This window comes from Naumovozyma dairenensis, chromosome 11 (genome assembly GCF_000227115.2).
Source record: "Naumovozyma dairenensis CBS 421 chromosome 11, complete genome".
NCBI classification, from domain to species: domain Eukaryota; kingdom Fungi; phylum Ascomycota; class Saccharomycetes; order Saccharomycetales; family Saccharomycetaceae; genus Naumovozyma; species Naumovozyma dairenensis.
In genome coordinates this window covers 428,609-443,255 of record NC_016489.1, presented here as the reverse complement: position 1 = coordinate 443,255, position 14,647 = coordinate 428,609, and the positions used below count along the sequence as shown (strand labels likewise).

The following is a 14,647-nucleotide window of genomic DNA, read 5'->3' as shown; positions in this document are numbered from 1 at the left end:
ATGCAATGCCTGAAATATTTGTTTCCTACTAAACGTCTTCTTATGTCTCATATTCTAATTATATATATATCCATCTAACATTATTTCTCGAAAAGAATGAAATAAAAATGAAAATTCTCATGCTGATTTTTCTGATATTAGTATAAATAAACAACTATATATATTGTATAGTCCTAACCAAAAATATGGGATCAGATATTTTCTTTAATAAGTATAGTGATTTTTTTTTTCAGATATTTTAAAATTGGATGAATATTATTATTCGTTTCTTCACATTTACAGACATATATATTTATATAAAACCATGAAATTTAAGAAAGAAATAGAGGAAGATAAAGAAATAGTTTCATGAATATTAAAGATAGTCGGAGCTTGAAAATTGTTACCAGCCAATCAATCAATCAAAGTTTAGAGGTAGGGTTAGTTAACTTAATAGCAGCATTATCTAAAACAACTTGGTTTGTATTGGAATCAATTGTTTGGAAAATAACAATACCATTTGGTTGTTTCCATGCTTTAATTTTCAATTTATCACCTGGGAATACAACGCTCGAGAATCTAACTTTCAATTCATCATATGCTCCAAATTTTTCATATAATTGTTTTGCACTAATACCCATTGTACATAATCCATGTAAGATTGGTTTTGGGAACTTAATAGATTTAGCAACAAATGGATCGATATGTAATGGATTGAAATCACCGGACAATCTATATAGGGCAGCTTGATCTTCTGAGGTAGTAACTTCTATTTCAAAATCAGGTGATTTATTAGTTGGTGATTGGAATTTTTGAATGGCAAATTTGGATCTAACACTTGGATCTAATTTTTGCTTTTCCTTAGGGACATGAGCGCCCCTAATGAAATATGTACCTTCATTATAAGCTAATAACTTGTTTGTCTTAGTATCATATGTCTTATAACCGCCTACAATGACGGCAGCCTTACCATTTTTATCAATGACTTGTAATGGTTCTGAAACAGTTTTCAACTTCCCACTTGTTGGTAATGGTAACTTTGGTAATTTGAAATATTGTTCACCATGTAATAACATTGTGAAATTAAAATTTTCCACTAATTGATCCATGTTAAATGATTCCATTGATGATTTCATGAATGGGATAACAGCAAAAGTGGGTAATACTTGGAAATTTGGATCATTTTCATAAACATACTTCAATTCGTTACGAGTAGAACCTAAACCTAAGTTGTAAAGAATACAATCCTTTTCAGTATAATTGAAAGTTGTGGAACCATTTGAAGAACTCGAGGACTCATTATCGTCATGAGATGCAGTACTGGAAATTTTTGACATCTGGGCTTTTTGAACAGCTTGTAATATAGCCATTGAAGATCCTTCTGTGGATCCTACGGTGACAGTACCAGATTTGAAATTAGTAACTTCGTTCCAATGTGCCTTCAATAATTCAGGAGTAATATCTTGTTCAGTGGAGACAAATCCACCACTTCTTTGCCATCTTGTTTGACCACACCAACCGCCACCAACTTCGAATAATTGACCTTTGACACCGCCTTTCTTACTATTGACATCTTGTAATTCCTTAGATGCTAACAAGACTACAAATGGAGAGACTTGTGAGACATCGAAATGGTTTGCTAATTCCTTTTCACCAAAGATTGATTTTGTCATTGCAGTTTCAGCATGTGGAGCAATAATATTAACAATGATATTTTTCTTAAACCCTTCAATGGCAATAGTTCTTGAGAATCCCAGGATGGCAGCTTTAGCAGCAGCATAATTAGCTTGACCGAAATTCCCATAAATTCCTGAAGTGGAAGTAGTATTGATGATGGATCCACCAGATTTTTGCTTTAAGAAAACTGGCCAAACAGCTTTACACATTGCAAAAGTGGAATATAAATGCACTTTAATGACTGAATTCCATTCATCATCTTTCATTTTCAAAAATGATCTATCACGTAAGATACCTGCATTATTTACTAATATGTCAATATGACCAAACTGTTTCAATGCGTTATCGATGATGAACTGAGCTTGGGTGACCACATCATGAGAATCTGGCATGGCAGTGCCTTCACCATATAGTTTATTAATTTCATTAACTACGGTGTTAGGATCTCTAATATCATTGACGAGAACATTAGCACCGTATTTTGCGAACCATATGGCATGGGACTTACCTAAACCACCACCTGCACCAGTGACGATGACCACTTTCCCCTTGATAGAATTAATCTTAATAGAACCTTGATCATTTTCCACAGGTAATTTTTTAGCCTTTGAAATCAAATCATTATAATCAGACAATTGCATAGGATGTTGAGTCTTATTGAAAGGTTTATCATCGAACGTGGTGATTTCGGACCATTTATTCAAGATAGCTTCCGGAGTGAAATAGTTCTCAGAACTTGGATTAAAGATTTGTCCTGATGATCTTTCCCATCTAATTTGTCCATAAAATCCAGCAGCCAATTCAAAGATTGAATTTGTCACTTTTGTCTCATCATGAGTTAAAAACAATACCAAGGGAGCAATCTTTTCTGGTCCCAATTGTTTCAAAATATGAGGAGGTAAAACATTTTCAGTCATTCTCGATCTTGCTAAGGGAGCAATAGAATTAACCATAATGTTATAGTTATAACCTTCTTTGGCTAAAGTTTCACCTAATCCAACGAGTCCCAATTTTGCAGCAGAATAATTAGCTTGACCAAAATTTCCGAATAAACCTGCAGGAGAGGCAGTGTTAATAATTCTACCGAATTTTTGTTTACGCATGTATGGCCAAGCAGCTCTTGATAGTTTATAGGCACCATTTAAATGGACGTCAATGACTGAATGGAAATGTTCCGGAGTCATTTTGACGAATGAGCTATCTCTAAGGATACCAGCGTTATTGATCAAGATATCGATTCTACCAAAGTTGTCGATGGCAGTCTTGATGATGTTTTCACCGTCTGAATTGACGGAATCATAATTGGGGACAGCTTTGGCACCCATTTTGGAATATTTGGAATTGATTTCGTTGACTACGATATCAGCAGCACGAGAATCATGACCGGATCCTGTTAGGGTCCCACCTAGATCGTTGATGACTAGGTTGGCTCCTCGCTTGGCGTATTCTAGGGCGTATACTTTACCTAGACCACCACCGGCACCTGTGATGACGACGACTTTATCCTTGAAGGATAGATTTGAAGACGACATTGTTGTTTTTGAATTGCTTAGCTTTGGTTTGTCTCTTTTGATTATGTATTTGTTATGTTCGTAGAAGGACCGTTTGAAGTAAGAAAAGAGACTAGGTCCTCCAATAATAAAATTAAGATCGGAACGTAGATTCCTCTCTCATATTTATACTCATTCTTACACATGCTGTTGTATCTTCTTTTACTGGGGTACCTACTAACCAACTACCCTTAACTTGTTACCACTTACAGGCGGGCGGCTGTAGTAGTAGTATTGTAGCACATAGTGTAGTAATTCTATTATAGTCACAGTTGGGGAAAACGACCAAGAAGCCGCTCATCGCCGTATGGAGTTATCCCATCAAAGACGCTGTTGTATAATATGGTGTAATATGGTATTATATGGTATAGTATGGTATAGTATGGTAAAGTATATGTCCATTCTTCTATACTTATTCGCGTAAAAGCGCCGGAGTTTATACGGGCAATCCGGGCTGTACGGAAGACTAAGGGATCACGTGCTCAGGTGATCATGTGACCGGAACTTCATATGTCAGCGGCCTTCCTTCCATTTCAGCAGAACTCAAAGATGTAACGTTCAGCATCATATATAAATATATATGTATGCATATATGTGTGTATGTATATGCAATTGCTATCTATCTTATTTCGCCGCTAAAATAGAGCTGTGTTGGATCCCCCCCCCCCGGTGTTAATCAACAGGTCTCCACAGTGTACTCTGTCGCCCGGGTGATATATTTCACACCTTTGAACACCCGTGCCACATTGCTTTTCACGAGGTCTAGGGCTATCACTCGACACCCGCTAGCTAATTGACCCAAATAAGAATAAGTCATGGACACTGTCGCTAACTCGAAGTCTACTCTATTATTGCCAATTGCAGAACCAATATTGCTGTCCGAACCACCATTGACATTACCGGTATATTCTTTGGAATATTCAATACATCCTCGTAACACAGGCAGACTCCCGGTGGCGGTTTCTTTATCAAAGATCCATTCCCATCGATCAGTTCTGCAACCGTAGTTGTTGCCATCACCATTATCATCATTGTCTCTTTCTTCTTCTTCCTCCTCCTCATCTCCCCCCATACTTCCACTAACAACAGATATTCTTCCGTGTGAGGTCCTTAACACCTTAATCTTAGTGGAACTGTCCTCTTCGCAGCTCATCGCTGAATGATTTAATACAAACTTTAATTTTAATTTCAAATCTTCAATGTGTTCAACCATTGTCGATCCCTTGATATTTAATCTTACTTCAAATTCATCCCGTTGTGGTCCTAACCCATTCTCAAATGTAACATTAACCAAGCCAATATCTCTATTGTTAACACCAACAGCGTTCTTGTTATTCTTGTTTAAATCAACACAATATCTAGCTAAACAAAATTTACCATCAGGTGGTATGAACTTTAAAGAATCCATAACTTTATCATCATCTCCATTCATATCTCCTTCCAATTCAACACATGGATGTAAAGATGGAGTACCCATGTCATTACCACATGTGTTCAATTTCATTTCAACGATAGGATTACCATTTAAATAACTTCGAACATCGATAACACCTGTAATATATCCATTCATTAATTTCATGCAACTAGGATTATTCACCCTTATCCCATTACTATTGTTATTATCATATGTTCGCCCTTTCCTATTCTTGATTTGATTTCGGAAATTTACATGAATATCTTCCTTCATATCAATATATAATTCATTCTTGGCGTTTTTGATGTTCCCATTCCTCCATGGGACAATCATATCATCATCAACGCCTCTACGTATCGTAGTATTAAAATTATTATCATGACGACCATTAAATGAAGATGATCCTCCTCCTCCTCCTAAATGTTGTTGCGTAACAACTTGTTGAAGATTATAAGCAGTAGAATTGAAAACACTAGAAAAATCAGTCCTCATGGGGATAATATCTTTAAATCGATTTTCATACGTTAAATAATCAACATTGGGTAGACCTCCATTCACGCAATTATGGAAGATTAATGAAATTCTATCATAATTATTCATTATCTTCGTCGTAGTAATCGTATCTTTATCAAAATATTCCAGGATTATAGTGTCTATCTTTTCAAGTAAATATTTTTGAACCATACCATCGTTATTCTCTCCTCCGTTTACTCTCGTTTTAACTTCCCCTTTCCCTTCGTCATCTTTCTTCGCTGTCATATCATGGTGCTGTTTAAACTCAATTAAACTCCAATAATATAACCTGTTTGTAACAGAAAAATAAACATAAAGTTTCAAATTCGTACCTACTTTATACCCATCAGCATGAGCAGTAACACCTCCCTTATGTTCAAGAAGTTCAGAATAATTAGATTTGATCTTTTTGGAAAGATGGTCAAATGATGGTGATTCACCACTAGGTAAGTATTCAAATACTAAATTGTGTGAGCTGTCAAGTATATAATATCCTAATCCAATCGACATCCTTGCTTCTCTATGTTCCTTTCTACTGTCTTTATCTATTTCCTTAAAACACTGTTTTTTGTTATGTAATACGTACATACGTATATACGTTAATATCAATTCTATGATTTTTCAGTATTGTTTAACATCGATCGACAAATACGTACAGTAATAAAAAAACTTAAACAAAAACATAAAAATAAAGACTTGATTTGAGCATATCAATAGACAAACAGCGAAACAAACGAACAAGGGAGGAAGAGAAGTGCTATTTCATATACTACATATGTATCACCATTACGAGAATGAATAACAATAACAATAGCAATAACAGCAACAATAATAGCGGTGGCAGTGGTGGCGCCGGCGGAAACATGTCCACAGCTAATTTCTTTAGCAACCTTGGAACTCCATCCTTTAGTTTATCTCAATTACCACAACAATTCCTACAAAGTTTGAACCCAACTCAAATTCAAATGATACAACAGAAACATCAACAACTATTAATTAGTCGTATCCAGCAGCAACAGCAACAACAACAAAGGAATGATAACAATAATACACCGACCATGAGACATACTTCAAGCGGTCCATCAATGCCCAATAATCAATCTCCTCCAAATACGACTACAAATAATAACATGGGTATATCCATGCAAAACCAGGCCCAGCAGCAACAACAGCAGCCGCAGCAACCACAACCGCAACAACAGCAACAACCAGTATTGAATTTCAATATACCTCCACAAATTAGTCAACTACCATTACCTGAACAGCATATGATTTTACAAAATTTAAAGGAAAAGGCTTTAGCTAAAGAAAATTCTGCTCTTGTTGCAGCTGTAACGATGGCTCAACAACAAATAATGCGAAAAATCCAACTACAACAGCAGCAACAGCAGCAACAGCAGCAGCAACAACAACAACAACAACAGCAGCAACATCCATCGAATAGAGGGACTCCATCTATACAATCTCCATATGCTTCTGTTCCACCACAACAAATACAACAGCAACAAATGCCGTTCCAAACACAACAAGCACAACAACAGCGGCTGTCACAACAAGGAACTCCTCAATCTACCATGGCAACAATACAACCGCAAGCACAACTGCAACAGCAGCATCCACAACTACAACCACAACCACAACCGCAAGCCCCACCAAATAACACCGTTGCTACAGCACCTAAGAAGACGAAGAAACCAAGAGTATCAAGAGCAAAACAACCAAAGGAAACGAGCACAACTGCTAACACAGCAATGAATAATAATCTCAAGGGAAAAAGTATACCAACTGCAACAGCGCAATTGACACAACCACTCCCTAAACCATTAGAATTACCCAAGTTCAGAACAATCCCCTACGATCCACCAGAAACAAAATTACCTTTCGATACATATTGGTCCACATACATATCATCCTTATCAGAACCCATCAAGACAGACACATTATTATATGAACAAATAATTCAAAGAGACAGATTAAACAAACAATCCACAGAAACACAAATCATAGGAACAGAACCTACCAGTATCCATGGTCTAAGTAATAATGAATACATAAACAAATTATGGACACATTTAAAATATTATCAAGAAGTTAAATCAACAAGGATGAAATCAATCACATCGACATCACAAAATAAACCCGCAGCGAGTATTTGGGGTTATGGTTATCGTGGGTATGGGAACGGAATCACTAATACTACTACTAATATTATTTCACCTTCACAGGGAAGAAGAATCGATCTGGATCATCCTCCGGTCTCATATGATCCTATTATGTTGTATGATTCTTTGAAACAACCAATATTTAAAGAACGACATGATGTCAAGGATGCTGCCGCTGTAATGGATGCTAATGATGATGACGTGGATGGATTGGAAGAATTAGTTCCAATTAGGTTAGAATTTGATGTAGAGAAAGATAAGTTTTTTTTAAGAGATACTTTACTATGGAATAAGAACGATACATTGATTGATTTGAAAGAGTTTGTCACCGATATGATTCATGATTTCCAATACGTTCCAGAATCATCTAAAGTAGATACTGATAATGACCGATATTTAGATAAATTCATTGATACTATTATTAATTCCATCCAGGAGCAAATAATGGAGTATCAATCAAACCCATATAACAATAAAACTTTGATTAAGATGAGAGGTGGTAAGAAACAAAAATTAGGTGGTGATGACTTAAGAATTAAAATTAAGCTAGATATTGTCGTGGGACAAAATCAATTAATTGATCAATTTGAATGGGACATTTCCAATACTGAAAATTGCCCAGAGGAATTTGCAGAAAATTTATGTCAAGAATTAGAGTTACCTGGCGAATTTCAAACTGCAATTTCTCATTCCATCCGAGAACAAGTTCATATGTATCATAAGTCGTTAGCAATTTTAGGGTATAATTTTGATGGCTCACCAATTAGTGATGACGATATTAGAAGTAGAATTCTACCTACGTTAACCATTGCTGATGTATTGAGACCACCAGCAGATTCTAAAAATTATACACCAAATTTGATACAAATATCTATTGCTGAATTAGAAAGATTGGAAAAAGATAAAGATAGAGATACAAGACGTAAGAGAAGACAAGGTCGTTCCAACAGACGTGGTGCCATGTTACTAAATAATAAATTAGATAGTTCATCTAATCTCCGTGGCGATTCCAATTCCACTCTCAATTCTAACTTACAAGCTTCAGGGTCAGTCTCCAATACTTTGCCGACGGAAATTTTATTACCTGATATAGCAGATATCCCAAGAACATTTAGGACCCCAGTGAGAAGTACTTTAATGCCAGGTGGAATAGATCTTGGGCCCTCTGTGTACTCTTATGATTTAAAAACGGTTGTCGAATATAAACAAAGGCCAGAGAGACCTAAGCCGCAGATGCCACGTTGTTATATTATCGATCATATTCCAGGGCAGTCCCTACTCATTTCCATCAAACCGAAGAGCATGAAACAAGAGGAACAAAAAGTAACATTACAGCCACTCCCGCAGAATATTACAAATACGGGTACAACCAACGAGAATTTGCAAAGAAATACATCAGTAAGTGCGACCGCAACGCCACCTGTATCACTACCGTTCCGTGACAACAGCTCATTACAATCGCATACACCAATTGGACCTGTTCCAAAGCAGACTTCATTATCACATCAACTTCAACAAACTTCACAGGTACCGGCTCCTCCGCAAGTATCTAGAGAAGTTAATGCTCCGGTGAATAAAGTACCAAGGGCGACGTCACAAGAACCTCTGAAAGCAAATTCAGGAAAAAGCTCAACACCAATAAACATCACTTTCCCATTATCGTTTAATGACACACCGAAGTAAACGTTTTGATTCAAGAAAAATAATAGAATAACTTTATGTATTCACTAGATACATCAAAGCATAGTAAATGTAACACTTTTTTGTAATTATAACTCTTCAAATTAAGTAAAGAAAAAGTAATATTCAAACCTGTAATCCTTTGAGTATCAGCCAGTCAGAGCCCACGTTTGATACGTTGATTGCGTAGTTAAGTTTCACTTTTTATACAATGTCTTGACCCTGGCGCCAGAACAGGGGATGCATTAAAATATTCATAATATCGACGTATACTCAGCCAAATTTTCTTCATCAGGTCTTAATTATATGTGTTCTGTAGGGTTTGTAGTATAAAAAAAACATATAAATATAGTTATCGGCTTTACAATACCCATGGGAATAGAACTTGAAGAAGGCATTTCTTCGTTTGTGGTAGATCCGTAAGTCATTTCGATATGTACGGCCCTCTCTCTAGGTACAGTGTATTTTATTCAAAATCTGGGTAACATCATCGTTCAAATTCCAAAACTCCGAAGACGAAAAGTAAACAAAACAAACCAAAAAAATGTTGACTCGTTCAAAACGATCGGCTGCAAATAATTTTCTTCCACTGGATATGTGCCGCCCCGTCTCGTCTCTTCCGCGGAACTTACCCAGAAAAATCGGAAAATCCTCCGTGCGTATTTTAGAAAAGAAAAGATATGTATGTGGTGGTGGATATTTGGAAAGACAATAAATATATTAGTAACTGGGTTCTCGTATATATCAGTGTAATAGAACGTTAGCAACAGCCAGGGCCAATTCCAATACAAGAGCCAACCCAGAACCTTAACGCCAAGATACATTGTCTACAAACACAACATAGTAGTATAACATCCATCATTTGGATAGTAAAAAACAACAACATCGAATAAGAATGGCACAAGTAGGATCATCAAGTAACACATCGCTGCCCTACTCGAACGAAGAACCCATAGAGCTATCCACAGATATACATACACCGACACACATCGAAACACGGCCGTCTTCACCTTTCCCAGAGTCTCCAATCCCACCTGAAGTCGAAACCGAAGCAGCAACTTCCTCACAGCCCGATGCCAATGAAACTGATGATACCCCTGGTACCAGCGCCACTGATAGACTCATCCCATCAGAGTTAAGAGAAAGAACCGCCAGACACATAGGGAACATAGGGAGACATTTCAATATCCTTGATCGTGTATTCCGAAGGAGATCCAACAACACGGAAGATCTTACGCATCATCCTCGAGGTGAAGGTTTCGACGGTGTGTTCAGAAATTTAACCGCTAAACCTGAAGCTAACGATAATGCTGCAAGAGAAAACCAAAACGATACTCCTCCTACTTATGATGAGGCCGCCGCAGATATGGTACCATCTTATTATGGTATGGATATGAGTAGTGAGATGTACGCTGATGAGATTTGTATAGAAGGTTTACCCGTGGGGAATATTGCAAATTTGTTTTGGAATATTATTGTAAGTACTAGCTTCCAATTCATTGGGTTCTTAATCACTTATATTTTACACACATCACATGCTGCAAAGCAAGGTTCAAGGTTTGGATTGGGACTGACTTTCATTGGTTATGCTTATTCAATGATTCCTAATAATGTGACTTCGAAAGTTGGGAAGGATAAAAGTCTAAATAGATTGGAATTGTCAGATCCGAACTCTTATGACGATTTAGATTTATCTTCTGCAACAGCAATGTCTCAAGATAACTTTCAATCTAATTTAAGCCATGGAATGGATGAAGAGAAACATCCAGTTCCAATTTTAGCAATATCGGTTGGGCTACTTGGATTATTCATCTCAATTAAAAGTATAATAGACTACATCAATGTTAAAAAACTGGAACGTAAGTATATGTCACAAGATCAAGTTTAACTTCACTTCCAGAATTATTATTTTAATAATATAAATATGCACATAATTAAAACTTCTTTTCAAATCTACCATTTTCTCATTGTCTAAATGAAAAAATTATTTACTTTAATATAATACCCAAATTTAGTCCCATTATTTTTTACGTTCTATAAATTTATAAATAATCATATTTATTTACGAAAAAATATAATACAAATGTCCTACAAATGGATATGATTAAGAATTGGTTAAAGTTTAACCCAGGAAGACCAATACATTCTCATAAATTGTGAAAACAATACCACCACTTAAGATTAGTCTACCTAATCTTGGAGTGGCTCCTTTCCAGAAAGTTTTCAAACCTTCTTCTTTAAATATCGTGGAAAAACAATTCACTGTAGAACTATATCTAGTAGAATCTAAACTTTGCATCCTTGTTTTCACTGTATCAATTGGCATGGTGGAATAAACTGTAACAATACCACTGAATGCACCAACAATAAACGTCAACCCAGAAGATAATGGTTTATCCTTTGGAGATCCCGTATAATCCTGTACCATAGTCTTAATCTTATTATAACAACCCAATCTAACAGCTTGATTAGCTGCTTGTCTCATTGAAACAGGTAAAACACCACGATAAAGCCCTGAAAACCCTTCATCACGCACAAGACTAGAATAATTTCGCAGCATTGAACGTCCATTATTTTGATACTTTGGTTTAGCCATTTGTTTATCATCAATCAAGGCGGTCTTAATGGCTTCAAATGGTGTCACTGCAACAACACTCTCCAGTAGACCTGCACCTAACCCTGCAATGACACCACGAGGCCCACTTAATTCACCAGTCATTGGATCACGTAACATGTTCTTAATGGTATCAAACCCAAGAAATCTAATACCTGCTTTGGCGGTATTACCAACGATGAAAGCGGGACAACCGACATAGATTGATCCGACACCTTGAGTCTTGGCAGTGTTGTAAATCAAGACTAATGGATTTCTCGACGCTTTCGAAGTCTTATCAATCAATTGTAATCTAGTCTTGGCAAATTCAAATGGATACGTGATTGACGCTTCAATGGCACCGGCTAGGGCACCTGCAATAAAAGAATGTAATGGATCAATGGCCTTCTTCTCTTGTTTTGACATTTTGCACTGTTTTGCTTAAGAAAAACTCTGCTTAAGTTCTATTGATTATTTCAAAGAAAGAAACCATTTGCAAAGAAAATGAAAATCTTAGAAATTTAGACAACAATAATTATCTTATTTGAACAATCCTTTCTTGTCCTTATGTTCCCAATTATATATGATATCTTAAGACCTTCATATGACTAACGAATCTTCGAGACTATTTACATAAGCACGTACTTTGTGCAATATTTCCATCGGTATATTTCTTCGTATCTAATTCTCAATTTTTTCCAGCGGAATTTAGTTTTTTTTCCAAGTAGAAAAAGAGCATTGCATTATTAGGCCAAGAGGAAAGGCCTGAAAAACAAGAAAACATTGTCAGAAGAATTCTCAAGATTATACGTGGGTTGTTATTAGCTCAAAGTTCAGAGAGTTTAAATTCTCAATATTTTGCATACTTTTATAGCATAACCCTATTAATAAAACATATATTTTGAAGTTTTCTTGGTCCTACGTACGTTTAGGCAAGGCTCTGAGTGACGCCCACTCTCCAGAATCCTTTTTCCTTGAATAACCCCACAAAAAAATTCGTTGACACAAATTTTGACAGCTCGAAAAATGATTGTTACAAGTAAAATGGTACTATATTTACAATAAATAGTCCTATGATTAATTATTATAAGATAAATATTTAATATATTCAAGATTGAAGTAAATCCTTTAAACTTCGCCCAAACTATAATACACCAGAATGTCTAGAACCCGATGTAAGAGTTTATTCAGTGAATTATATCTTGTATTAACAATACCTGGGTCTATATTACATATACATATCCTGTAAATCATTTAAAAACAAGACGTATCTCATCTAAATTGGGAGTAATATTTTTCTTCTTCAAATCTTTCTTTGATCAAATCTAAGACCTCTTTAGAATAGACATCTTGTAGTTTCTCTTGACCATTCAAAACACGTTCTTCATGAGCTTTCTGCTCCTCCTTAGTTAATAATACCACATTTTGTAATGACACTGGCTTACTTGGATCCCATAGAGATAAGGTTAATCTAGTAGAATAGCCACTTACTGGGGATTTACCTCTGAATATTTCTTCAACAATATATCCAATATCTTTAACTGCAACTGGTACACGTTGTTCTTTACCAATACGAGACATTTGTCCAGCTAAGGATTGATAGATACCATCATATATTTTGATTCTATTCTTACCTTCTATAGGGTTCATTGGATAACCAGCCACTTTAGTAATGATCCAAGTAGCAATGGTTAAACCAAATATACCTGGCATTGTACCCAAAACAGGAAGAATTCTCACTCTAAAATCCTTTAATGCACTTAATTGATCGACTTGACCCTTTTCATATTCATCATCAGGTAGTGGTAACAGTTTGGCCTTACGTGGATCAGGTTTTTCTGCGCTGAAAACAACTGGAACACCTGTAGTAATACCTCTCATCTTTAATCTTCTTCTAACAGAACGAGCCATTGGATCTTCTTCTGTAGTGGTGATATCACCAACGTTAATACGGGTTGGATCACTTTTGGTTGATGCACCCATAGATGAAATAAAATCAACTTTCATATTATAGACATATTCTAAAAGATCCACTTTAGTGTCTAAATTATCAATACAATCAACAACAAAAGTTGGTTCACCTCCACTTTTAATCAACCTCTCACCATTTTCTTTATTCCATAATTCATTCACAGCATCAATTTCACACCATGGTGCAATCTCAGCCATATGTCTTTTCAAACATTCAACTTTGGAAGTCCCCACATCTTTCAAAGTAGCACAACTATGTCTATTCAAAGAACTTAAAGAAACTTGATCAAAATCAATTACTCTAATCCTTTGACAACCTGAACGCACTAACATTGTAACCACCCAAGAACCAACACCACCTGCACCAACCACTACAATATATTGTTGCTTTAATTTTTCCATCCCTTCTTCACCCAAAAAGGCATAATTACGTGCTAGTTGTTCGCGGAATAAATTATCGTCATATTTTGACCTCTTCGATTGTACAGGAGCAAATTTGTGTTCCTCTTGTTGATGGCTTAATGAATAATGTTTCCATGCCATTTCTGCACATTTTGTGGCAGCAACGGAAAGTAAGGCAGTTGTTGTGACTATTTTCCATGTTTCATTGCCCATTTTGATCGTCCCGACAACAATACTTATTGCTATTGATATAGTAAATAAATAGGAAGTTGAAATTGAATACTGTTCTGTAAGTCGATGCGATGAAGTTAGGAATTTGTTACTTTATTTTTAAACTTTTTCAATTTTTTTCTTTTTTTCCTTTGTAAAATCGATGAACGGCTAATTTTCTTTTGTGAATAATAAGACAAATTCATCAAGAGTTATCGATGTATTGGACTTAAATTCTATATAACGGTGCGAGAACTGGGATAATGCAGTCTGATTCCTAAATATATACCTTAGACTCGACGAAGAGTCTCTATCATTAAGTTTTCTATTAGCAGGAAAGTGGATAAAAAAAATTGCTGTGTTATGCATTGTATCATCGGGTATATATACATATATATATATGCTTATAATCATGTAGAAAAGATGCTGTCTACTATACATCTTCAAATTCAATGTCCATATCGTCATCTCCATCAGCCTCTATTTCTTCCCCCTC

The 14,647-nt window shown here is 35.9% G+C and overlaps 6 protein-coding genes across 6 annotated transcripts; 2 read left to right on the top strand and 4 right to left on the bottom strand.

The window, feature by feature from the left end:
* Positions 1–401: 401 nt before the first annotated feature.
* FOX2 (bifunctional hydroxyacyl-CoA dehydrogenase/enoyl-CoA hydratase FOX2) lies at positions 402–3,188 on the bottom strand (the record flags this gene model as incomplete). The annotated part of the gene is made up of 1 exon (XM_003672580.1): positions 402–3,188. One exon carries the CDS (start codon positions 3,186–3,188, stop codon positions 402–404), a length of 2,787 nt encoding a protein of 928 aa, XP_003672628.1.
* Positions 3,189–3,882: 694 nt separating this feature from the next.
* On the bottom strand, positions 3,883–5,721 carry APM3 (Apm3p; the record flags this gene model as incomplete). Its single annotated transcript, XM_003672579.1, has 1 exon — positions 3,883–5,721. One exon carries the CDS (start codon positions 5,719–5,721, stop codon positions 3,883–3,885), a length of 1,839 nt encoding a protein of 612 aa, XP_003672627.1.
* Positions 5,722–5,927: 206 nt separating this feature from the next.
* SNF5 (Snf5p) lies at positions 5,928–8,978 on the top strand (the record flags this gene model as incomplete). Its single annotated transcript, XM_003672578.1, has 1 exon — positions 5,928–8,978. One exon carries the CDS (start codon positions 5,928–5,930, stop codon positions 8,976–8,978), a length of 3,051 nt encoding a protein of 1,016 aa, XP_003672626.1.
* Positions 8,979–9,870: 892 nt separating this feature from the next.
* On the top strand, positions 9,871–10,863 carry BSD2 (Bsd2p; the record flags this gene model as incomplete). The annotated part of the gene is made up of 1 exon (XM_003672577.1): positions 9,871–10,863. The coding sequence occupies one exon, from the start codon at positions 9,871–9,873 to the stop codon at positions 10,861–10,863; it is 993 nt and encodes a 330-aa protein (XP_003672625.1).
* Positions 10,864–11,097: 234 nt separating this feature from the next.
* On the bottom strand, positions 11,098–11,994 carry CTP1 (Ctp1p; the record flags this gene model as incomplete). The annotated part of the gene is made up of 1 exon (XM_003672576.1): positions 11,098–11,994. One exon carries the CDS (start codon positions 11,992–11,994, stop codon positions 11,098–11,100), a length of 897 nt encoding a protein of 298 aa, XP_003672624.1.
* Positions 11,995–12,840: 846 nt separating this feature from the next.
* On the bottom strand, positions 12,841–14,154 carry TCD2 (tRNA threonylcarbamoyladenosine dehydratase; the record flags this gene model as incomplete). Its single annotated transcript, XM_003672575.1, has 1 exon — positions 12,841–14,154. The coding sequence occupies one exon, from the start codon at positions 14,152–14,154 to the stop codon at positions 12,841–12,843; it is 1,314 nt and encodes a 437-aa protein (XP_003672623.1).
* Positions 14,155–14,647: the final 493 nt, after the last annotated feature.